Source organism: Mytilus galloprovincialis, chromosome 10 (assembly GCF_965363235.1).
Source record: "Mytilus galloprovincialis chromosome 10, xbMytGall1.hap1.1, whole genome shotgun sequence".
In the NCBI taxonomy this organism is placed as follows: Eukaryota; Metazoa; Mollusca; class Bivalvia; order Mytilida; family Mytilidae; genus Mytilus; species Mytilus galloprovincialis.
The window spans coordinates 68,204,861-68,231,338 of NC_134847.1; the positions used below are offsets into that span (position 1 = coordinate 68,204,861).

The 26,478-nt window shown below is 30.8% G+C and overlaps 1 protein-coding gene across 1 annotated transcript; it reads right to left on the minus strand.

Annotated features, from left to right (window-relative positions):
- Positions 1-13,330: 13,330 nt before the first annotated feature.
- On the minus strand, positions 13,331-25,896 carry LOC143048210 (myogenic-determination protein-like). The gene is made up of 3 exons (XM_076221759.1): positions 24,709-25,896; positions 16,428-16,506; positions 13,331-13,881 (listed from the first exon to the last, which is right to left on the minus strand). Exons 1-3 carry the CDS (start codon positions 25,528-25,530, stop codon positions 13,739-13,741), a joined length of 1,044 nt encoding a protein of 347 aa, XP_076077874.1. The 5' UTR covers positions 25,531-25,896; the 3' UTR covers positions 13,331-13,738.
- Between the last annotated feature and the right edge of the window lie 582 nt (positions 25,897-26,478).

Sequence of the window (26,478 nt, forward strand, 5' to 3'; positions counted from 1 at the left end):
TTACTGCTTATGAATTTAAAAACAGAATAGTATACGCACCATTTTAAACATTTATTTAATTGGTAAAATTATAAATTGTTCGTTTTAGCAAAAATAAAATAAAAAATTATTTCCTCGCATTGGTTCATATTTCACCGTACCTTGAACTTTTACAAAACAAACTAGTACATTTCAGAGAAAAAAAAATATCACACATTTGCCACTAGTTTCATTCACTTAATAACTGGGTTTTGCATTAAATATTTTCTTAAATGAGACATTTTATATTCTAAGATGGTCAGCGGGAATCTCAATACGTTTACAACATCAAAAGTTTGGTCATTTTTCCAGACATTTTAAACGACTTGTATCATGGTCAGGCACTCGATAAAAACGAAGACGCGTGTCTATCTACTACCTCACTCCAAGGGGTGCTCCATAAATTGTTCTGCTAAATAACTACAGATAACTTTTTCACGAAAGAAGTCAAGTACAAAGTTACTCGGTGAACTTAATGATATTTTTCTATCAAACAATAAATTTTAAAAATAAAATGGAAATTAGGAATATGTCAAAGATACAACAACCCGACCAAAGATTAACGAAGGCAAGAGGCCTCTCACTTGGGAGAGGCGGAAACATGCGGCGGGTAAAAACATGTTTTATGAGATTTCAACCATACCCCATACCTCTAGCCAATGTAGATTTAACAAACACACATCACTAACCACATTAAGGCTCTGTTTAAAAGAATACCCAGTCCGATATCATAATAGGTAACAAAAGAAACGAGTTGACAAAATGACAATGATACATAAATTAACAAAGGACTACCACCTGGTACTGACATGCCAGCTCCACTGCTTAAAAAAAGGGTGAAACTCCAAATTCAGAGCGACAGATATCTTAAGATAAAAGGATCAACTTATTTTAAACAAAAGCGTTGTTAGCGTACCAGTGGGGTTTGCAAAATGGAACACCAGAATTACAGGTAATAGAAATATGTTTTATTGCGCCATACCTTTTTGTATATACAGTACGACCGCAAACAATGGGCAGCATTCATACATATAGTTCTCTTTAAAATGTTAAAAGTTCGTTACCGTATGCTTTTTTCATTAACGAGTCTTCAGTTTTCCTCCATTTAGCTCACAAGAAATGTACCAAATCAAGAATATCCAATGGTATTTATCAGTAAGGATGCGTGACTTGACTGTAACATCTTGTGTCTTAGCTTATTGTTTTGTACAACAGGCTGTCGTTTTTTTCGTTTGTATATATTGTTTTATGTTTGTCACTTCGTAGCCTTAATTGTAAAGCTTGCTGTGCAGTATAAGTTTTGCTCATACGATGACCTACATAGGTGCTTACCTAGGCATTTGGTCTCTCTTAGAGAGTTGTCTCATTGACAATCATATCTTTTTGTGTGTATACTATCAACATTTCGGCATCGAAAGTTGGTCGGACTGTATGTGTTGGAGGTAATGTCGCTTCTTGTTATTCTTCACGAACGAGATAGTTAGTTGCATGCTTCTATAGTAAAAATACTAATCAGAGCAAATGAAATGCATGGGCTTTCCTGATATTTACTGAGTTTATATAACGTCATATGTTATATGATTTTGTCATAAATTAATCGTACAAATTTCATCCAAAAGCATCATGTAATAGTTATTTTACATTTTAAATTTTATTACCAATACCGGATGGTAACCACAAAAATGAAATATATATATATTTTTAAAATCTAATGTTTAACACATTTAGTAGAGTCTCACTGGTAATACTCACTTTCAACCACAATAACAAAAAAGCAATCATTCTTAAAAATAAAAATAAAATTAGAAACCTCAAACTAAAGTACTTTCTAAAATTCAGTTAACAAGTACAAGTTTCGTTAATACATGTATAGAAAGAGGAATAATCATGCAATTTTAATGTCGAAAGTAACTTGTACAGTTGAAACAGAGAGGAAAAAATATATTTAAAAAAAAAGTCAAATAAAAACGCTTAAAAAATCCAAATATATGAAAAATTATTAATTTGCGCTTATTGTAAGCCTACAGTCAGTGTATTTAAATGGAAAATTGCGTGTTTTTGCTATCGTCACAGCCACAACTCTCACATGATACACCATAGTCAATACGATAGCTTGGTGCTCTTTTTTAAATAGAATGTTGCCACCCCAACTTTCTGTCACTTAAAGTGTTCCCTTATTCCAATTGTTTTGTTGTTGTTTGCTTAACCTCTAGTGGAAAATTGTTATTGCATATTTAGAACGAGAATAAATCAACAATCTTAAACACAATAGATATGTTAAGCGAGATTACTGCCACTTGATGTTAGAAAAGGACAGGGGGTTGAACTGCAGCAAGATTTGGTTATCCGACATTGATTTTCACATATATCCATATGGGTCAATTAATTTTTCCCAAATTAAGTTAAGAAAAGGGGGGCGGATCAGTGAAAACACTGTCTGAATTAAGTTTTTTATCCTTCATTGAACTTTTGATGTCGTCCCTTACAACACTCAAGAGTTGTTACAAAGGTTCATTGATATATGAAGACTCTTTAACCCTTCACGTGTTTTCGGATTAAACGTTCAAAATAAGATCTGATGCCCTTCTTGCCGAGGCCAAGGGTGAAATATTTTAGAATATCTGCTATAAAATGCCTAAATTGAAGAAAAGAATGATGTCTTCAGATGTAACTATCTATTGACAACCAATGCTTTGCTACACAAACACTACGCAGAAAGGCAACTTCAAATGACTGATGACTTGATCTCTATGGAAAACAATTTAGTGAGATTCCATCAATGTTGACGGTCTGTAAAACTTATCAAATCTTTATTCTCAAGATTATGATAAGAAAATCTAGACATCATATTTTTATGGTTTGGACATTTGTATGAAATACTCATTTTTATTGCATGCTGTGTCACTGGTAAATTACTATTGGTCTGCCACTAAAGAAATCAGTTACTATAATTAGCTATACTATATTAAAATCTCCTTCGGTGGACGTCTTCAAAGAAAAGTTCTAATTATAATGTCGGCCAGTTCACGTGAGATTCTCGCAAGAATAAGGTTCCCATGCTGTAAATATAATAATTAGATATAAGTGTTCAATACATAAATGCAATAAAAAATTCATGTAACAAAGTATCATAAATAAAGAAAACAAGTATGCAAAGCAATACAAGTGGAGAAATAAAAGAAGCTTCACTAAAACTCCAAGGATAATGAGCAGTTAACATTATCATTAGATTTTACAGAAAAACATAAATTAAAATTCCACATGTGCTTCAGAATATCTAAACAATAAAAGTATGCAATAAAACATTTATTTTTCAACTTTCACGAAAAATAGGACAAGATGGAATTTAGATCATACGAGTACAATGAAAATAATGCACTTTTCCATCCTAACGATTTCTTGAATCTACATGAGATATTTGCCACTGCAGAGCATTCGTTTCAACTCTACGTGAAATACATGCCACTGTACAACGCTTCCCAACCATACGTTGTGATAGATCTACAAGAAATATTTGCCACTATACAGAATTCATTCCAACCATTCGTTATGATAAATATAAGTGAAATAGTTGCCACTGCACTATACAATTCAACCATATATTATAATGAATCAACATAAAACAATTGCCAAACAACTAATCAACAATTTTTGAATAATCATATTGATATTTTGTCTTTTTAATAATTGATCAACTGGATATTTTTTGTCCAGTGGCAAATATGTAATGTACAACAACAGGTACATGTAGTTAATAGACCATTTTAACTCAGTTAGATAGTATCTTTCGAATATGTCGACTATACTGAAAGGCGAGAAATGTTGACGACCACATACATTTCAAAGTTATCTTTTACGACGAAGAATTTTTAAATGCTCTATAACAGCATTACCCGTCTCTAAGTATTTTTTCAAGCCTCAACAACTGTATTATTTAGTTTTACTTATTTACTAATCATGGATCTTATGTAGGTATCGGTAACTTGGGGAAATCGGTTTATGATAAAAGATAAATGGTAATACAAGAACAAATTGAACATTTGCAAACCTTATAATGGCATTCATTTGACCTATATAGTTGTTTTAAATTTCTGTGTCATTTTGGTATCTAGTAGAGAGGTGTCTCATTGGCTTGGCATACCACATCTTCTTTTTTTTTTTTTTTTTGAGAATAGCAGTGGCACATTTTTATCGCGTTGGTTGTTTATAATACTGATCCTGTATATTGTGATTTAATCACAAAATATATTGGAATTATAGGGTTTCTATAACCGGAAATGAAAGTGTTCTAAATAACTATGTTGGTAATGTTGCGTTTATTGAAACTGTTATAAATTAACCACATAAGTTTGCCACTTCAGTCGTCAACCGGAACTCATCATGCTCTACTTGACTCTGTGTCTGACTTCTCTAAAGTGTCTTTTCCCGGAAGTCGTTACCAAAAAAGATTAAACGAATGTCTTTTCATCACAGATACAAGGATTTAAACTCTTGAAGAGGAGTCCCGAAAGGCAAGTGGTAAACTCTTCGAAATGTAATAGGGTATATTGGCAAATAACCGTCTTCTTAAAAGACCGCCCATTGGTTCTAGTTAATTAAACACCATTAAGGAACTTAATTGCGTCATGGGAGAGATGTTTTAATTCTGCTGCTGATAGTAATGCGCCGTTATTCTTGTTGATGGCTTCCTTATGGCTTTGATAAATTGTCAACGGAATAGAAGCATTTCTTAATTTGCCTGCAATAAAAGAAACAGCGCTAGTTATCACATGAAGAGCAATTTTCCGGTAATGATATTGATTAAAGGCTGACGGAGCTCTAACATATCTCTATAATCACTTGGTTTATTGTGTGTATGTTGTATTATATGCATTTTTAAAAAGACACATATCTTCGAGTAATCTTAGATTCAAGTCTGCAAAAGATGCATCGTAAAAAAAATCAAAAGAACGCAACTTTATTACTTTGATTACAAAAATCTCTTTTAATGCATTCTGCAAAGGGATTTAGTAAGTCTTTTATACGTAAGACGGATATATATATATATATATTATTTAAGTATCCGTGATGAATTGTAACCGTTATAATCTGTAATTAATTTATTATCATGAATTCTGAGGAATTATTAACACAAAGTGTTTATAAAATTGTAGTGCTTTGAATTTGTTTTTGACTTTATATCTGATGGCTACGCAATGAAAACAATTATATTAATTTTGGAATAGTTGACGTAATAAATCCCAAAGGGTTGACTAGGGTTTACAAATATAGAAATCATGTCTTCTCTCGTCTGGGATTAGAAACTTTGTTTGAGGGGCGTCTGTTTGACTGTGCGGAATAATTATTGCGTAGCTACGTCGTCGAGATGGGGAGTTAAATTTGAAAAGTTTCATGGTCTCTACTATGGAACAACTCGAGGTCCATTTTTAGTACTTCATATTTTCTGCTACGCCTTTTTTTCTTACAAGGAAGAACAATGTTACATATCGAGCATGTCAGCTCTTTTTAACCTATAAATAGAAAAACAAAACGTGATTATTGTCATTTTCATATTGCTTTTTTATAAATATATTATTGCGGAATATACTAGATTCTTGTTGGAGTATTACTTTGGTCTTTAAAAAAAAGACTGCATACAGGAGCAATAGTTTGACCCCTGATATTTTGGGTCACCCTTGACATAGTTTTTGTGTCATAACTATCTTATAAAAGACATATTTGACAAGACAAAATTCAAGCAACGAAAACTGTGGCCTGATTATATATTTTTTTAAATATAAATACGTCCATGATATCCTAACGAAACACATGTCGAAGGAAGACCATCCCTATTTACTACAGTGACTAAAAAATTTTAAAGCAAAAATTATAGAAATAAGAGCACAAAAAGGATATAAATACAACATACAAAACTTTAATATGCATCAGTTCCCAAAAGTTTGAAAATCGAAAAATATTTGAAAGCATGGAAGGATAAAAAGTAAAAAATAACAGCTCGTAAGGTCAAACGTTACAGGCGGTAATTTCAACTCTGCTGTAAGTACAACTTCATTACAAACCTCTGAAATAAAAATTCACAAGGAAAAACACAATATTTAACCATATTCCATACAGTGCGGTACAAGAGTTATATACAGATCTTTGTTTTGGAGTATAAAAGCAATACCTACATTGTTTATACTATTAGTCAATAGGTCCAAGGACACAGTTATCGTCCTTTGCTTTTCGTTGTCTATAGTCGTGTAAACAGTGTATAACTTGCATGTTTTATTTGATACACTTTCCCAATTTATTTCTTGATATTAAATGCATGAAATATTAAGTAGGGGGGTGTATTTACATGTTAAAAAAAATTTGGGTGCTGAATCTTTATGTTAAGTGGTGATTTGGTCCAGTTCAAAAAGGTCAAATTTTATCACGTCTGTCAAACTGAATTTTACACCCCCTTAACACAGAATTGTCAATATTTTGAGTTAGAGCTGGTAGAAGTTTCTATAATTTTGATATTATTTGTCTCACTGGTAGAGTGGGGTGCTCATTTTCGCCGGGGACACAATTTCGCCGTTTAAGGATTTTGAGGTGTAAAAACTTCAAAGGATGGCTGAAATGGAAGAAATGTACCCATAAATTATATTTTTATAACAAATATAATATTTTTTTAAACTGAGACAAAATTGCGGCTCCTACCGAAAAGGACCGAAAAACGGACAACGATTTTCGGATAATTTCGTGAATAAAAAACACGATTTCAAAGAAGTATTTCTCAGTAAATATTTGACTGAATGCCCTAATTTTGAATTCTTTATACCTTTGAAATGTCTGCTATTCATCTATAATGCAATTGATTTGATAAAAATTGTTAAAAGCTGGGGTTATTTGGTTTTAAATAGATGTGTAAAAACGGCGAATATGTGTCCCCCATTGACAAAACATCCGGAAATTTCAAACACCCTTTAATCTAACTTTTCAGATGATTTTCTTAAAACAAACCGGTTTTCAAGCTTAAGAATATTTTGCATTTGAAGCTATCTTCATATAGAAATATCAGTATACTTCAAAAACATTTAGACCTGAACATAAACTGTAGAAAACATGGAAAGATGTGGCGAAAATGAGCACCCCACTCTAGTACACTACACTGTGAAAATCTTTTTGAGAAAGAGCAGGTGCGATTTTTTTAATTTGAATTTATTGTCTAAAAGAAATGCACTACGAAATAACTGTGTTCTCGGGCCAATAGGAACATTTCTGTGTTCAAATTGTATCAAGTAGGGTGTAAGCACTAAACTATTTTTCTATCTTTTTCACGAAATTCTGATCTTGTCATTTGGCACGTGGCGGAACCGTCCTTAAATTTCAAAAAGGTTATCGGCCATAACATATGATTAATTTGGTTGTTAAAACATATCGGTGATAAAAGCTACTATGATAAGAAACCGTATTGCTTGAGAGAAGACAAGTACGTGATAGAAACGCAAAAAGAAGAAAACAATATCAAGTTTTTATACGTTGAAACCTGCAACTATTTCGCTATTTACAAGAAATATCACATTTTTCATATCAGCCCTATAAATAAGTGTCTACTACTGAATCTTTTTACCACAAATACTGTTTTGAAGAACACGAAAAACTATTATTTACCGAAGTCTTGATGATCAGGTTAAGAGATATGTTCTATGATCTTCTATTTTGCTATCATAGTGATTATAACTAGTTTGTGAAAATTTTCAGTCTAGTTTGATGTTTTATACCTCACATAAACCATGATTATTCATTTTCACTTATAAAATAAACGTTGAAGCTTCCGAAAATATAGCAGTAGTCATCTGTAATATACCATATATCTTTTTTCTTATAAGCAGGTTTTTTTTTCGGACGTTTGTTTCAACGAATTTTAAAATCTCTTTGTTTGAAATGGTTACTTATATGTCTAAAATATTATATGCATGTCACATTAGATTATCCCTACATTTATGACACGCGATTGTGTTTATAGGAAAAGCGTCCATAAAGCAATTAATTAAAACATTTTTCAACAGTTTTTGCGTTTCTGTTCAGACCTATACCATTTTCTTGCGACGAGCTTAGTCCTGACTAATGTTATACTTATCATGAAAGCATGCAATCGAAATGAATGAATTTAAAAAAATTATTATGCTAGAAAATCATATATAAGGAAATAGCTCAGCAACTGTTGAAAAGCAAGATTTACGTCAAATTTTCTGACGTATAGGTCTAAAAAAATGTCTAAAATTATATCTGACTCTTGCGCCGATCCCCACTTAGCCAACTTGATTTTCCTATGCCGTGATGAATACTGGGTCATTGCTTCAGTGGACACTGGCCTTTGGGACTCGCAATGCCAATTTCAAAATTACAATCAATACTAAGTCTTATTGATATAGGTTATCAGGTTTAATGAAAGATAACTGCTCCTTCTAATTAAAGATTTTATTGAGATACTTGGTGGCTTTAAAATTACCGTCGACAGTTTACGGCAGCAGCAGATACTTTAGCTGGCATCCGGATCCTATCTCTAATAAACTTTGGTCGAACAGAGAGCCATTGTCCGAAGCTTAAGATATTATAACAAATTCACAGACTGTTAATATGAGTTCTCTTGTGGATAGGATAGATTTTTTCTGTAATTTTAATATAAGACTCGTAAACTTTTATGGTACCCCATTAATAAAGGAATTCGTTTTGTTGTGTAATACAGATGGAAAATTATCACTAGGAATGATCAATTAGTTTCGTATCCTTGTCATCGCTTCATCTTGTCTACGTTAAAGCTTATCAGTACATTGGTGGTAAGGTGACCTGGCGATAGCATGCAATAATTTGCTTCAGAAGATGTCTTTAATTGTGTTTTTTATTTTCATATTCTACTTAATACAAGGTTTCAAAAATGTCTTTAAAAACTCCTGGATGATTCGCAGCGTGTTTCATTAGTTACTCTACGTTATAAAAATGATAAAATCAACGTTATCAAAATGTTTTGTCGTTTGAAGAAATTCGAATAGAGCACGTGCGCTTTTAACATATCGTCTGTACGTTTCATTTGGATGAAATGTTATTGGAATTTCGAAGTGCCCATAATTATTTGTTTTCAGTTTGCAGCTGCAGGGCTTGGATATTTTAGCATATATTCTTTTCGGTATCTTTATCAAGATATAGCATAATAAACTTTTAAAAAGGTACATTTCGTTTGATGATCACAGAAGAACTTAATAAATCAATATAGTACATCTTTAGAGAGCTATTTTCAAGAATAAATTTCCTAATTATATAGGAAACTTCATTAAAGTTTTTAATTGAACAATTTTACACGTGTGCAAACATTAAAGTTTGTTTTAAACATTTGAAGATAATGGTAACTGCTTCCTAACAAGTTAATGCAGCAGTTTTATTACTTCTCTCAATTGAACGACAATAAAAATGAAATCATTTAGTTCAAAGAAAATATAAAATGTATTTATATAATATAGTTCTTACACTTGTTTTACGGATGATGACAGCATTTTAATTTTGTATACTAATAAGTCATACATACTGCATTTCATATATTGTGAGTGGTACAGATGAGACGCTCGAATATGTTTCGGTTTTTTTTACACATATAGGGGTAATTGCCTGCTTAGTCCTATCACAAATAGACCAGGTTGTCACCATTTGAAAACAGTCTATTTATTCTGTGGCATCTTTTCGCATTCTTTTTTTTTTTTTTTTAATTTAAGTATTTTAACACTCAAGACTCCTAAGTTTTGGAAAATACGTCCATAATATTGTCAATATTGTCTGTCTAATGTTTGAATATACATTTTAACAGTGGTATGTTTAGAAAAGGTGTGTATCATGCACCCGTTGAAGTTGTGTATTTATGACATTTTTTAAGTCTATTACGGTTGCTCTATTATATATTTTGATTTGTTTTGATGTGTTGTTTTCATTTTGTGTTTTTATCTCTTCATCTGCATATCATCATTCATAAGAATATTTGTTATGTAATTATTAATTATTGCGGCTAATTTGCATGAAATACAGTATACGTAACCTATAAATATGCACATGACTTTTACTGTCCAGTCATCTTCTTTTACTTTTTTTCAACAGCAAAACCTGTATAATTGACTTCATAATATATGGTTTTTAGCTAATTGTGTTATTTGTTTTATTCGTGGGAATTCATATGGTAAAATGTATCAATGTATACACAATTTGTAACAATAAGTTAATTAACTGGCTTTATTGTTATAATTATACCATTTCAGTTACCAGTTTATTTATTAAAGTAATTTTCATCATCATTTTTAACGTTTAAAAAAAATTTGTTATTTCTTAGTTTTGTAATTTTGTTTTGGAACGCCTTACTTCAGCTAAAGACTTATTGAAAACTCATTAGAGTTCGTATTGGGAGTGATCATATTGCCTAAATCAACAAACGCGTGTCAAAGTGTTTATTTTGGATTGTTATATTGGTATATAAGAAAAGTATTTGGTGATAGCTTATTTACTTTTTTATCACCAATTTCCTCTTATTAGCCCCTCATTAATAACGAGAGACGGCTGACAAACATTCAGTTACTTCTTATTAAAACTTCTTCTTTCGCCAGAAATCCAGATGTTTCTGATCCCCTTATCAAATTAAGATGATTCCTCGTTTTCAAAATAATAAAAAAGAAATATATTTTATATTTAGCAATTGTCAGGTTTTGATTTGGATGAATTCTGATGAGATTTTATCAACATGAAAGAATACACGCGGTGCTTATTACATACAAGTGAAAAATTAATATGCAAACGTAGTAAGCTACTTTACAAAGAATTCTTGTTTTATTTTCTATACAATTTTTGAGATTTTAGATATATGAAGTATTGAAATGCCTTGCAGCATTTGGTTGCTGTTCGGGTTAAACTTGGAACTGACGCAAGCTCGATATATAAGTTAATTTGGACGTAAGCGAGTTTAGTTGTTCCGTATCTTAGACTGTCTGTTTAATGGTCAATTCTAATAACACTGCACTTCATCGAAGTAGTTGACTCTTTTCGGACATTGGACAAAAATGTGCAGCAGTTCAATAGAAATGATGTGTTGTATACATTCTTTTGCAAATGCCCTTTAGACTAACTTTGGTGTTTCATTAAACAATTATTGTAAACAAATGTGTTTTTTGAGTGTCTGAACTTGTCAAATATATGTCATAATTTGTACTCAACTGATACTTTTGCTGGGTAACCCAAATAACAATGAAACTTTGACCATCAGGTGACTAGTTAAAGGTTACTTGTTATGAATTAATAACTCGTCGTTGTTTAGTTCAAACTTCAAAAAAATAGACACTTGGAGTCAAAAAGACAATTAAGTTGTAAAACAAGGCTGTAATAGCAATAATTGGCCTGGCTAATGTTATTAAGATAATTGAAGCTTAACCCACAGCATTGTTTAAACTGAAATCTGCTAAAGTATGAAATATGATCGATAAAATGACTAGAGGCTCCAAGGAGCATGTGTCGCTCACATGATATTTTTATTTACAATTGATGCATGAAGTAATGCAACCGCTATGCTTTTGCTCTAGTTTCAGAGAAAAAAGTCAGAATTAAACTGCATTTTCCCCCTATGTTCTATCTTAAGCCATGTCGGCCATGTTGGTGTTATTTATGACCAAGTTTATTTTAATTTTTCTCAGTTGTTTCAGGAGAAGACTTTTGTAAAAGAATACAAAAATTTACGAAACATTGTAAAATTTGACTTTAAAGGGCAATAACTCTTAATGAGGTCAATTGACCATTTTGATCATGTTGACTTATTTGTAGATCTTACTTTGCTGAACATTATTGCTGTTTATAGTTTATCTTTGTTTTTATAAAAAAAATACAAAATAATAACCAAAAACAATAAAATTTCCTTAAAATTACTAATTCAGGGGCAGCAACCTAACAACAGTTCTGATTCGTCTGAAAATTGTAGGACAAATATATCTTTGCCTGATGTACATTTTTACTACTCTATGTCAAATTTGCACTAAATGCTTTAATCTAGAGATATAAGCCAAAAACTGCATGTTACCCCTATGTTCTATTTTAGCTATGTCGGCCATGTTGGTTGGCTAATGGGTTCATCGGACACATTTTTAAACTAGATACCCTAATAATGATTTTAACCAAGTATGGCTTAATGTGTCTCAGTAGTTTCAGAGGAGAAGATATTTGTACAAGATTTTACAAAAAATTGGTAAAAATTTACTATAAAGGACAAAAACTCCTTAAGCGGTCAATTGACCATTTTGGTAATGTTGACTTATTTTTAGAAATTACTTTGCTGAACATTATTGCTTTTTACAGTTGATCTCTATCTATAATAATAATCAAGATAATGTGCAAAAAACGGCGAAATATCGTTAAAATAACAAATTCAAGGGCAGCAACCAAACAACGGGTTGTCCTATTCGTCTGCAAATTTCAGGACAGATAGATCCTTCCCTGATGAACAATTTTAATTCTGTAAGATATGCTCTAAATGCTTTGGTTTCAGAGAAATAAGCCAAAATCTACATTTTACACCTATGTTCTATTTTTAGCCATGGCGGCCATTTTGGTTGGTTGGCCGGTTCATCGAACACATTTTTAAACTAAATACCCCAAATGGTTGTGGCCAAGTTTGGATAAATTTGGCCTAGTGGTTTCAGGGGAGAAATTTGTAAAAGATAACAGACGACGACGGACGACAGACGCCAAGTGATGAACAAAAATGTAACTCCTTATCTGGGAAATTTTATATTTTGAAAAGTACTGTAGGACGGGTTCTATTTAATGCATCCGTTAATCGTGTTAGATAAACTCAAGTTAAACATCAGAAAAGGATGAATACAAAGCGGAGGTGTACAGGAATTTCCGAAACAAAAACAGCTTTGCCTAAAAAAAAATATAGCGAATTAAGTATTGCCGATTTTATAATGTGGTCGCTGGTAGGATATTCAATGCAAACCGTCAGTATAACGTTTAACCATACAGAAACGTTGAATTGTTAAGCATTGCAAAATGGGGATGATTTTGATAGCATTCAGACACAAAATTTACCATTTTTTTAAGTATAAGAATATGAACCTATATAAAATCATAATCAAGCAAGATAACATTTTAAATGTTGTTACCTCCATAGACTCATTGAAGAAAGTGAAGAAATCAAACCTAAAAAAAGTTATTAACTTAATAACTACATAAAACCACATTATTTCGTCTGTTCAAATTCATGTCGAACTAAACTATATGCACTAAAAATTAAATGTCGTCCAATTCCAAAAGAGAAATATTACAATTGCGAACTTTATTGAAGAAACGAAATATAAAAATATTATATCTAAAATACAATTTAACAATCTGAACCTATTAGGTACAACGACTAAATATTACATAAAATATCAAAACATAGATACAGCTATACATAATAATATCAGTCTTCGAGTATTAAAATATAGGCACAAGTTCATACATGAGTCCATTTAAAGCACTTCTGGTTGTCATATTTCAGATAGTGTCCATGTAAAGCACTTGTGGTTGTCATATTTCAGATATATGCTGCCTTCTTTAGCGAAAAATATGTATTGTAGTGTCCCTTTCACCGTCACCGCACTATCGTCCGAAAACAGGTTATGCGTCAATTCGTGTTTCCTTTTATCCATATTTGCATAGTTTTAGTCCAATCAACAACGTGTATCATTTACAATGGCCGGTCAGCAGACGACATAGTGTTTAAGTTCATAGATGATGCTGCGTTTGGGCTGATACTTTCTACTATTAATGACAGACAGTCCAGACTTGACACGCTGCTGGAGTGTTGTTGTTGCTGTTGTTGGTCATATGCTGTAAAAATAAACACGTTCGTGAATAACAATAATTCAATATAAGAAGATGTGGTATGAGTGCCAATGAGACTCCATCCAAGTCACAATTTGTAAAAGTATACCATTGTAGATCAAAATACGGTCTTTCAACATGGAACATTGGCTCACACCGAACAGCAAGCTATATAAGTTTTTTTTTTTTTGTTTTTGGTAAAAATATCAAAAGAATTATTTTCAGAAACCAAAACGTATTCAGGTTAATAAATGAAATTAAGACAACGTAGTATATCGCTGTTCAAATCATAAATCGATTGAGAGAAAACAAAACACGTTTACAAACTAAAACCAAGGGAAACACATTAACTATATATAGAGGAAAACCACGAAACAACAGAACACTGAAGTCAACATGGTCGTGTATACATGTACATGTAACAACAAGTTATATATTTGATGTAAAACCATTTTGCTTTATTTTGGTAAACATAACAAAGAATTATTTTAGAAACAAAAACAAAATCTTGTTACAGGATAAGGTATTGAATTTGATAATTGACTCCCTATGAAAAGAAAATATGAAACTTTAAAAAGTCAGGCGTATCATTTCAGTAGTAATACAGGCAATATAATTAGACCCCCTAATGATTTCACTGTTTGATCATAATGTTTTGCACTCAAATTGTGAACCAGGTGTGAAGAAAGTGATCAGAGTAAATCCCATAATACATCTGGACTACCTCCCAGCATCCTTCTTGCACGTGGTTAATTTACAAATATGAAAATATTTTTAATTATTGATAAGATCGTTGTATCTGTAACTGGCACTGAGTGCCCGATGGTATTACATGATGAAACTAGTTACTTCTAGTGCAAAGAATCACCAAGACGAGGCTAATTTGCTTTTAATTAATTCTAGCACTTTTGGTTTTAAAAAAATGAGTGCTACAAAGTTAAATTTTGATTAGGTTTTTACGGGCTTCAAAACATTAGATTAAACAAAACGGCCAATAAATAGTCACCAATAAGTTTAGATTTGTTCTTGACATGGATTCGTCACAGAAAGTTGATTAATACAATAATAAATAAAATTCGTTTTCGTTTCTTTTTAACGTTGTTTAACATAAAAAAAATCAATTTGAATTCTTTGAGAATAGAAAAATAAAAAAAAAAAAGATTTATACATGGTTTTTTTTTTAAGCAAGCATTTTGCATGATTTCAATTTTGAATGTTTTTGATAAAAAGCTTGTTGTCTTTAAATTATAGTTGATCAGATGCGGCTTTGGTGACTTGTTAATTTTGTGGTACGCAAGTCTGAAACTGTATCATTTTACTTTATACTTTCATTATGTTAGGTTTAGAGCTTTCAGTTCCATAAAAAAGCCTTTTCTCATTATTTACATCTGAAACAACCAGATGTTCCTGCAATGTCATTTTATTTAAAGTGCATAATTAAACAGCATATTACGTCTTAAATCCTTATCAGACCAAATATTTCATCTTTTATATACTTTTAATAAGATCCACATAACATTCATCTTTTCATCATTTTATGCAAGATTAAATGTAAAGATAATAATATTTAAAAAATATGTTATGTTCAGAACACGTTTTCTATTCTATTTCTCTTTTTTTTGGTTGTTGCTTCTTATACGTTTTTAAGAGTTGGCGTTAACTCGTTGTATTCACTTCGCTGTCTAGTAATGTAGAACAAGTGATAATTTGAAAATGGTAAAACTAACAAGAAAAGCAGCCAAAACAAATTATCACTATGAACTATTCATATTATTTTACAGTTCCCGTTGACAACTTAAGCTGAATCTGTTATTCTTTGACAAACAATTTGTCATACTGTTGCAAAGGGAAAAAAGCATCTAAGTTTACTGACATTTTACATTTCTCTTAAACGACAAACTGGGGTTAAATTGTTCTGTTGAATTATTGAATGTGTTCTGAATGTATTTGTAAATATACTTATCTAAAAAATGTGCAAGTCCTATCTCAAATTCCCCCAATTTGACGGTTAAAACCACAGTATGATGTATCGTTCCCCATACCAAGCATGGCGAACTATTCATCATGTTCGCACGTATTACTTCAAGATTTCTCTTTATTTTGAAAGAAGCCATAAAGAAAACTGGAAAATTAATTCAAATGTTGATATTTAGCGAAAGAATATTCACTAAAATGTTTTGCAATAAATAACACGTACAGACCCTCCCTTGCTATAAACTGCTGAGGTATCAATAACAGAATTTCTCTACAAGTACAACCTTATGTGATTTGAAATATGTCTAGCTTGCATTATAGTTATTGTCAACTATGAACTGTTATAGATGTAAAAGAAGTTGCATGGATTCTCTAAATATACTACGGGCACTTGTCGCTAAAAAAAAGCTATATACCTTTACATACACGTTTATATGATATTTTATATTTGTCTGTGACTATAAAGATAAAAAAAAACAAATTACTTTCATGACTAGCTGTTTGGTCTGTGCGATGTATGGAAGAATTACAAAGATTGACTAATACTAAAAACAATGAAAATTGAAATTAAGAATTACCTCTGTTTTGTCCAAAGTTGTTCTGTGATTCTCCCATCTGATGGAATTTGTCCTGATAATAATGTGGACTGTTTACTGTCTGGAAAAAATAAAGGCTACGATTATAAGATTACCTAAGTTCGGATTTGTTAGGTGATAATTTACATGGAGAGACAGATTAGAAATACAATATATTTTTTTTTTTAAACAGATGAAGATGTGACACCAACATGATCAAAAGGTACACGATCTTGAAATTCAAGGAAAATAACCAAATCTCAAAATATACTTAATTTCAAAAGACAAAAATGTGCCAATTATATTGGTAAAATAATTTATCTTTTTTCTGATACACATGTATCACTTGTTAAAATAAATACCAGTGAAATGTGTGTCTGTTTTATTTTTTAGTGGTTTTATCGAACCTTTTTTTTTAAAACTATAACCATGACCATCTTCTCGCCAATACAAAAAAATCTATTGTTTTTTTAACGCCTGCATTCTTATTCTAATGTGAGTATAGTCTTTTATACTATGGAGTTTAAGATTCTTGGATTACACGAAAAAGAGCAAGTATGAATAATAATCTGCATCAAACACATTTAATTCGAACAATTTAGCAAATGTGAAAGAGGTCTAATGAGGGAAAAGGACAGTCATGCATGTAGTGGGTTGATTTTCTTTTTGTTCCATTAATTCAAAAAGTCCACCCGCTACATGTCAACATATATACCATGGTCTACAATGACCGGGTCAAAGTTATATATAAAATTGATACCATGCACAAATGTCATGTAAATACAAATGTACAAACATATTCCTAGAGAATTTACCGATATGTTTGATTTGCGTTCGTTTCTCTAAAATTTGTCTTATCGTGTACTTTAAATGAAAATCTTACTTCATGTACATAAGAAGATAACGAAAAATTGTGAATTATTCATTGAGCATATTTTATTATTTTTAAATTATGGAAATATTCAGTACATATTGCAAAAACTCAAAAGATAAGATAATATCAACTATTTTGACAACTTGGATCAAATTTTAATTTAATTTTACCATTTATAACAATCAACTTATGACAGTTAACATATTCCATGCACAGGTACGAAATTGATTAATCATTATAGTTTATACAATTTATTTTACATTGAAGATGTTATCATTGATGGACTGGACGACGCTACTTTGTTTATTTTTACTTTTAGCATGAAAATGTGCAACTAGTGCAATATTTTGCGAATTTGCTTTTTACATACAGTGGAAATGCGATGTTTTTAGAGTCATGAAGCCTTGTTATAGAAAACAATAACTTAATTATATGTTTGAGCAGTAACAAATCTAACAAGAACATATTGGTATGTTCTAACAAAAATATTTATACAGGACACCATGTCCGCACTACCACATCGAACCTTCGCAATGAAGATTGAAATTTTTGAGAAAATCCGAGTTTGGCATATATTTTTAGATCATATGTTTAATATCCTCACAAATGATTAGACTATAACTTCAGCGTACATGAAAGCTACATGTATATTAAACAATATATATATATATATATATATACTCAAATCAAAATTTTAACCAAGGTGAAAAGTCTCATTTGGCATAGATTTTTAAAAGCTAAGTTATAAACACGTACATTAAATTTCGGGTTAATTAGCATTTCGACTTCATTGTAATCTTTAGATCGCAATATTTGAATTTTGGACCTTTAAGAAATTTGTTTTGTATTTATCAACTTAAAATCGTTCCATTCCCTGTGATGTCCGCGCTTTTCGTGTCAGACTTGCATAGATTTATATTGCCCTCTCTGATAAGTCATACAACCTTCTACATGTTTTACAATAGATTTTATTTCTCACTAAGCATGCTCACGTAACAGGGCAATCTCAAGTAATTTTATGACTTTTTTCAAACATTTAGAGCTGGTACAACTTCATTAGAACATCGACAAAATAATTCAAGTATTCACAAATAGAGCAAAGTGATTATTTTGTAGAAAGTAGTACAAATGTATTCGACAAACATATGCATATCGCAAAAAATATTGCACAATTCAACTTTAATAAGCTTTTATCAAAACTTTTTCTAATAAATTTCATTTAAGATACGATACTGTTTCTACAAGTTCTGTTTTTATTTATATGAAATTGAAAGAGTATCGCCAAATTCGTTTATAACTAAATCATTTAAAGTGTATCTGAAATATCTTGAAACGAAGAAAAATACAATTTCGAACCGTTTCGGATTCATGCTTTTTTTCTCTTATCTTATCTAAAAAACAAAATTAAAAAAATTTGTTGACCACTATTTATATAAACTTAACATAAATAAAACAGAATTTTAGGTAGAAACTACATAACGTTTTTAAAGGGGACATGAGCTTTTATGATTTGTCCATGGAAACATGTAAATTGTTCCTCCGGAACTTTATGTGATTTGGATCGATGTTTCAATATGTTATAAATAAAAATGAGAGCTACTCAAATAAACATGGATTTGGCTGCAAATATGAAAAAGAAGTCGTACGAATGCCAATAAGACAACTCTCCACAAGAGACCAAAATGACACAGAAATTAACAACTACAGATCACCGTATACGGCCTTCAACAATGAGCAAAGCCCATAGCGCATTTTCAGCCGATATACCACTTTAAGAGAATTCATCAGACATAATTTCGAGAAATAATCATTAGGCAATGCAGTTGAAAGTAAAACTTAGAGAAGATTTTTGCTAAACTGACGCGTATTTGATACATAGAAATTCTTTTTTATGACTTTTTTATTTGCCTATATATAAATATACATCTTGTAATATTTAAAATTTGCTGAACCATTTTCGTTATTCATAAAATTAACATTATGATTTTTGTATGAATTTTATAACTTGTAATACAAAATAAAAATATATTATAGATGTTGAAATAGACATCCAGAAATTATATATAGAATTTGATGAAAATAAATATGACTACGAACTTTTAAATCAGCCTATCAATTTAACTTTTGTCATGTTTTATATAAGTTTTAATAATTTACATAAGAGTAACATTTATTCTGGACATATCGAAACAATGTTTAAAAAGAGGAAAACAATTGTAAGTTTAATGATATCATAATCATGCATTTCTGATTTTGTTTCATGATTTCGCGGTCTTTTAAATAGTCTGGGTACATAATAAGGTTATCATTTGGACTAAAGAGTGTAAAATCACGAAAAGGTATGTCTTGACGAAACCTTTTCCTCCGATCTGATATACAACGCCTTCACTTCTTTTTCAACTCAAAGAGTTTTCGAAAAAAAATTTACTGATATGTTTTTTGACTGTACAAAGATTTTATTTTTACTTCGTTCCTCCATATGTGACAAATATTATGGGCGTGTTTTGTAGGGAGAGTGTGGATATACATGTACATGTACATATATGTTTCCACTCAAATCTAAGAACTTTCCATTATGAAAAAAGATACGATTTTGGTTTTTAACTTGGCAATACTTATATATTTTTCGAATGAGGTAAATGAAGCATATGATATGGACTAACTAAATAATTCAAAATTGTTTTTCCTGCTCTGACACACAAATGAATATGTTTATCATGAATTCTGAATTAAGTGCAATCGTTATTTGTACATATCCATAATACTTAATGTTTGTGCACTCCCTTGCACAAGATAAATTTTGCCAAATATATTTAAGGGACGGTCTTGGTTTTTGTAACCCATAATACTTCCGTATTCTCTCTCTTTCTTCGGCTTTTTTTTTTAAATTCATTTCAAATTTCAGTACTAATCTACTATTTTCTAAAAAATTTACAAGACATGCAGTATTCGTCTACATAATAGTTTTTTATAAGTATTACTTTTACATGTATTTTAATGTTTATGCTATTTGTCATATTGTTATTGCTAATTGTAGCAAAATGCTGTATTTTCTGTTTGGTTTTATCGGTTTCTCTCTTTCAGTTTTGTGCAAGAGTTGGGTTTTTTCTATATTATTTTTTTTTCTCACATTCTGCATACCTTTCAAGATAGGAAAACATGTTCTTGTCGAGAAGATTACATAAAATAAGTACTTTTAAAAGTCCTAGAAAGTAATGTGTAAATGATGATATATAGGTTAAGTGTACTGTAAACAATAATGAATAAATAACTTTATTTTAAGATAAAGGTTGAGAGTTATAATAATGCAAATTCATATTTAATTGTGTGAAAATGATATAATTTTGTCAGAACAAAGTGCCTTATCTTATGGTCGTACCTGCCTCTAGGAAATATCTGTAGAAGCTTTGATGAATTCAACAGCATAGTTGTTATGTGAAAAAGATGTGTTAAACTTACAAACATTCCCATGAATGTATTTGTGAGAACACGGTTCTCTTTTACATCACACGAGCTTATCCTATAATTATAGAGGACTGCAAACACTTTGAAAATTAATAGAAAAATCTGACAGTAATGCATTCAATTAATATAACATAAGAGTAGAAATATTTATGATGATTTTAAGAGAATCAAAGAGAGCAAATATATTCTTGATTGGTTTTGATTCCGTATCAAAATTGTTTCGCCGTTGGGTAGGTTCATGGTAAGATTGCATGTTAAGAAACCGAGTATTTAATTGATATGGGAAAGTTATGTTTTGTTATGTTTTCCGTTTGAATCGTCAATAGTTGAAAAGGCTTCTTTTGTAAATCTCAATATAGATTTTAAAACGACAAACTGCTTGTTTGAAAGGTTAAGACCAGTAGCAAGTATTTCATATATATTCAGGATCGGAGCATGACGATTGTTCGATTGTGATTATAAGGAGTATCAAGCATTTGGGAGGCAAACCATTTGGTCTATAAGTCGGATTCAAGAACAAAAATAGGGAATGTGATAAGGTCATACACATCTCTAAAAGTGTCTTATTTTGACTCGTGTCATGATTCAGAGAAACTAAGATCCCACTGAATAAAATCGGTATAATTGTGTGCTGAGACACGAAACCTTTCTACGCAATGGTGTAAATACATAAGGAAACTTCCAAGCATTCAAATTTTATAAACATGTACCCACATTGTTAGATCTATTCAAAATACTTTTGAATTGTAGGTTTATTTATAAAGATATACGAATTTTGCCTTGTAATATTTTAAAATCAAAATGATTGATATTAATTATTTCATTTGAACTACAAAGAAAAATCTATAAAGATCCCTAATGTGTTCATTTTCTAAAAACACGTGTACTTTTTTGTCAATTAATGTTTGTAACGAGCAACAAATTGTACGATTTCTAAAGAAGTTCGCCGTCTATAAAATATTCCAGTACAGATTCACAGCAAGAGACAATAAAATTACGATTTTAATAGATTTTACAGAAAAATATTATTATAAAGATATGAAAGCCTTTTGACAGCATGATATAATGTAAGAAACAGATCTCATTAAAAGCATTACCATCAACTATTAGGAGTTTTTTCATAGCTCTTGACCATAACTTTGTAAGATTAGACCTCAATACTTCCATCAAAGAAGCCTCCTGGTGCCTGTTTGATATTGACCCCTAGAGAGAAACATGACCCATATATTCTAGCTCATAATATGTCTCGGTAAATATCGAAAAAGCACATGGTGAAGATAAGGTTGCGCCACACGAAAAAGATACAATTTGAAGATTATCACTGATAATATCTGATAGACTGATAGCAAGAACACACTTCCTTAGTCGAATTCGATGATTTAAAGTTAGATTTATGTGTTTGACACGTCGACTAAGTGTTGAAATCTTGAAAAGTTAGATTAAACGTATAGTAACTTATCATTAAAAATAAGTAGCAATTTCTTTGTCATCGTATGTCACTTTTTCCACGTGTTATTCGAATAGAAAAAAACAGATAAAAGACAAAATTCTCTACACCAACTCTAAATACCTGTAGACTTTACGTATATTACTTCCAGAATAAATGACATAACGCATTAGGTTTACCAGATTTAGATGGGATTGGGTATGTACATAGATACACATAGTGATGGCAATATTGATGTACATAGATCCACATAGTGATGGCAATATTGAAGCCCTTTTTACGCATTTTAAAGTTTCCATGCACTTCGATTTTCATAGAGATATTCATGTTTTTATATTGTCAATCACATTCCTTAAAATGTTCTTAGATATTAATAGTTGTAAATAGGATTCATAAATAATTAACTAGGACATGTAATTCGGGCACTTTGATGATATTAAATGGTACTTTGAAATATACCTTTTTTTAAGTATAGCACGACCAGAAACAAGAACTTCGAATTCTACTTTTCGGTAAAATTAAAGATATTCTAAATCAAATTGTTATTTTCCTCTCCTTCTCATGTATTTAGTTATATGTATGCGGGTTTTTTTTCTCGAGGAAGAAAGGACATTTCCATCAATTATTACATATAGAAAGGTGAAATGGTTTCATATGTTGCTGTGAAATCCAACCTAAGCTCATGATTCTAAGCAATATCAATAGAGAAGTGATAGTTGAAATACAAACCATAACAATATTTGATCGAATTTGTATGAAAAAGAAAATAACACGTTATATATATATATAAATTTGGTGCATCCGAATCCATTTTCTGGGTTATGTTTTACCAGTAAATTTTTGAAAGTCAATAGTGTTTATCAATCTATTAGAAATTGAGGAGCTATATGACCTAAAGGGACATTAAAAGAATATTAGTCAAATCCGTCTAAGGTCAACCGTATTTGTAATATTTGTAACAATGGTTACATCAAGGCATGTGAATACATCCATGTCGAATAACATGTCTTGGTTGAGTTTATTTATTTTACACTACAATTAACTCTTCCAACCTTTTTGTGTATGAATCTTCGAATATATTAAGTAGTTCTGTTTATATCAAAAGAAATTAAATTCTGTGCATCCAATTATATTTTTTTAAAGTCTTGTTTACAAAGCTATTCTATACTTGTTATTATTTTGTATTTTCTTCAGTAAACTATAGCAATGTTTTCTAGTAACATGACAAGCTAACGATTGTAAATAAGCAGCATCTCTATCTATCAACACTTCTGGTCAATATTCCCAATTAAGCAGTTGTAAATTGTCATTTAGTGATGTGAAAGAGGTGCTAAATAGCTCCTGTAATCACCTAAATGTTATACATCTGTCAATATAAGTTATAATTATTCACACAATTCTTTTGGAAGTCTTGCTATTCATTAAAAGTTTGTTACTATTCGCACTTGCAATGCATATATGTGACCGACTTGTTTTCTTCAAATAAATTCTATTTTATGTTTTTTAATCCTATCTGTCAATTTCACAGTTTTTTAAATTATTTTTCATTTTTTTTCTCTTAATATCTTCATGTTGTTTTTGTAAATTATAACTTTTTATTCTAAATCTTTCTGTACATGCATATGGTTTACAATATTTATTTTTTACTGCTATGCTAGTATTTTTTATAACCTGTCGAATAATTATAAATTATGTACGTATTTTATTAATTGTTCCTGAAGGAGTAATTGTAACTAAAGTTAAGGGAATTTCCTCCACTTTTCCAACACTAAAAATTTTGAATACAAAATAGGAAAGGTTTACTCACATGTTTATAATTCGTCTCTGTTTGTTATTTATAATAAATGTAACAGTAGGACAGAATTTCCTAACAAATTCCATTCGACATTAAACGTACAAACGTGTTTATAACTATTTTATTACATCAAATTATAAACCCAAATAAATCATCTTAATTGAAAACAAATTTTTACGAAATTCGAGGATTTCTTATGTTATAATAATGTGCAAAAACTTTTGAGTTGTGGTAGGTTAGAATTTCAGGATCTTTTCAACGTGAGAAATCTTTATTTACAAACTTAGTTTATTATACCCCAGGGAGGTTGATAACTTGACAGCTCATACTAATCAAAATACTACCAATACATTATTTTTTATGAAAATTTAACACATGTTCATGTAATGTCAACAGGTTAATAAGTTCAGTTTGTTTATTATGATCCAACAGACTTATTTAAAATAAATAAATGTACAATCTTTAAAAAATAAACATGGGAATAACAGTAAAATAAGAAACACCATTTTAAATGTACCTTAAAACTGACTATCAAACTTACATGTACCTCTTTATATAAATACAAACTATTGTAAATGTTTTTTTTAACTTGATACAAATAATACATTTTCTCTTTTTGACAAATGTTCGAAAATTCATATTTTTGTGTCTGAAGTACACGTAAAGATATATACAAAAATACATGCATTTCATCTGTACTTACCATATAGTCGGAACCACTGCTTGTTGATCCGTTGTCATTTATATGTTCATCTACATTTCTTCCCATTCTGTTGCCATGTAACATTTCTTCCAAACTTTCTATATAATCGATGGCATTTCGTAAGATCTCTACTTTCGGAAGTCTTTGGTTCGGATTTGGACATGTTCGTCGTTTTAATGTTTCAAAAGCTTCATTCACTTTCCGCAATCTCCGTCTTTCTCTCATTGTAGCTGCTTTTCGACGATCAATTGTTACTGTCTTGCGTTTGCAAGCTTTGCAGGCCCACAAAAGACATCTCCTGTTTGGTCCATGAAATCCTGGTGCTAAAACATGTTGAACAGGGTCTTCGCCATCTTCGGAGGTATTTAAATCCATATCATCATCTCCACACAACGACGAAGAATTTGAATTTTCGTTCACAATGTTATGATTTTTATCTAGTTCGCTTTCGTTTCTTTCTTCCTTAATCATCATTTTTGGGTCGGACTCCTGTCTTTTTTGTTCCGTTTGTTTTTCTTTTGCAGACGACAGACAGCGCGTGCGATTAACGTGCGAGTTAAAGTAGTTCCTTGAAGTGTTGTTGGCAGTGTTTTGATATGGAGAATAATGATCGGTGTAGGGACGCTCAAATGGACGATTGTGATATGATAAGGAAGCGGAATTGTAGAATTCATGAGTTGAACTACCATGGGAATAAGATAAATCAGTTAAATGTCTAGATTCCGATAAATTAGTGTTACTACCAGCAGACGAGCTTCCAAAGGAGGCAAAATTATTAGGTTCATATCGACAGCTTCTGTACTCTGCCGTCATCATCATCATGAAATGTTTTATTTTTTCGAAATTAATATGAAAATGTTTATTCAATGCGATAAAATCAAACTTTACCTAAGAATCAAACGGTAGTTTTTGTCTACTTAAACTCGTAGCATTCCATTTTTAAATCATATCGAAGCACGATGACCTCCCGTAGTTACGATGAATGCCTTCACTTTATATCACAAAAAGATAACGACAAAACAAACTTAGAAATTAACTTGTACAAATGTCAACAAATTCTGTTTTAAAAAGATCAAAATCTTCAAATCTGTTAGGCGCACTTGGCAAAACTTTCACTGTAATTGATTAAAAGTGGATTTTTTTCAAAAGTACTGCGTGTCAGCTCTTGGCACTCCACTTTACAATTCTGATTGTCCTATAGAGAAGTTTGATAGTGATTTGCCATATTAATAAGTATTGCAACATGTTATATATGATTGCTATGTTTTCATGAGCTGTTGACAAGAGAAACCTCCCCTCTCATTAGGATGTTAGTCGACCAATCATTTTTCAATATTAGCCAGATGATGAGAATTTCAAAGACACCCACCCCAATATTGGCTTCAAATACTTTCTCACATAAAATGAATTATGAGAAACTTTTAAGGTTAAAGTTGCAGGGTCACCGACTGCAGTCAATTGAAAACACATGTGTTCCCGCCAAATTGAAATCTGAAATGCATTCGGAACTAAATGTAATACACTATTTTGAAATGTCTTTTGCAAAAAGTAAAAACTTTGGTGATGCAACTTTAATTAGAAAAAATGTAAAATTGTAAATGAAATATGTCATGCTTTATTAAGTGTCCGCGAGCGTAAAATTAACTCTCAGTATTACATTAACCAAAGATATATTATATATGTTTTGTAAAAGATGAAAGACATTAAACGAAGCAGAAAAGGCGACTCAATGATGGAAGCCTAATGATAAAGACAGTTTTCTAAATTATA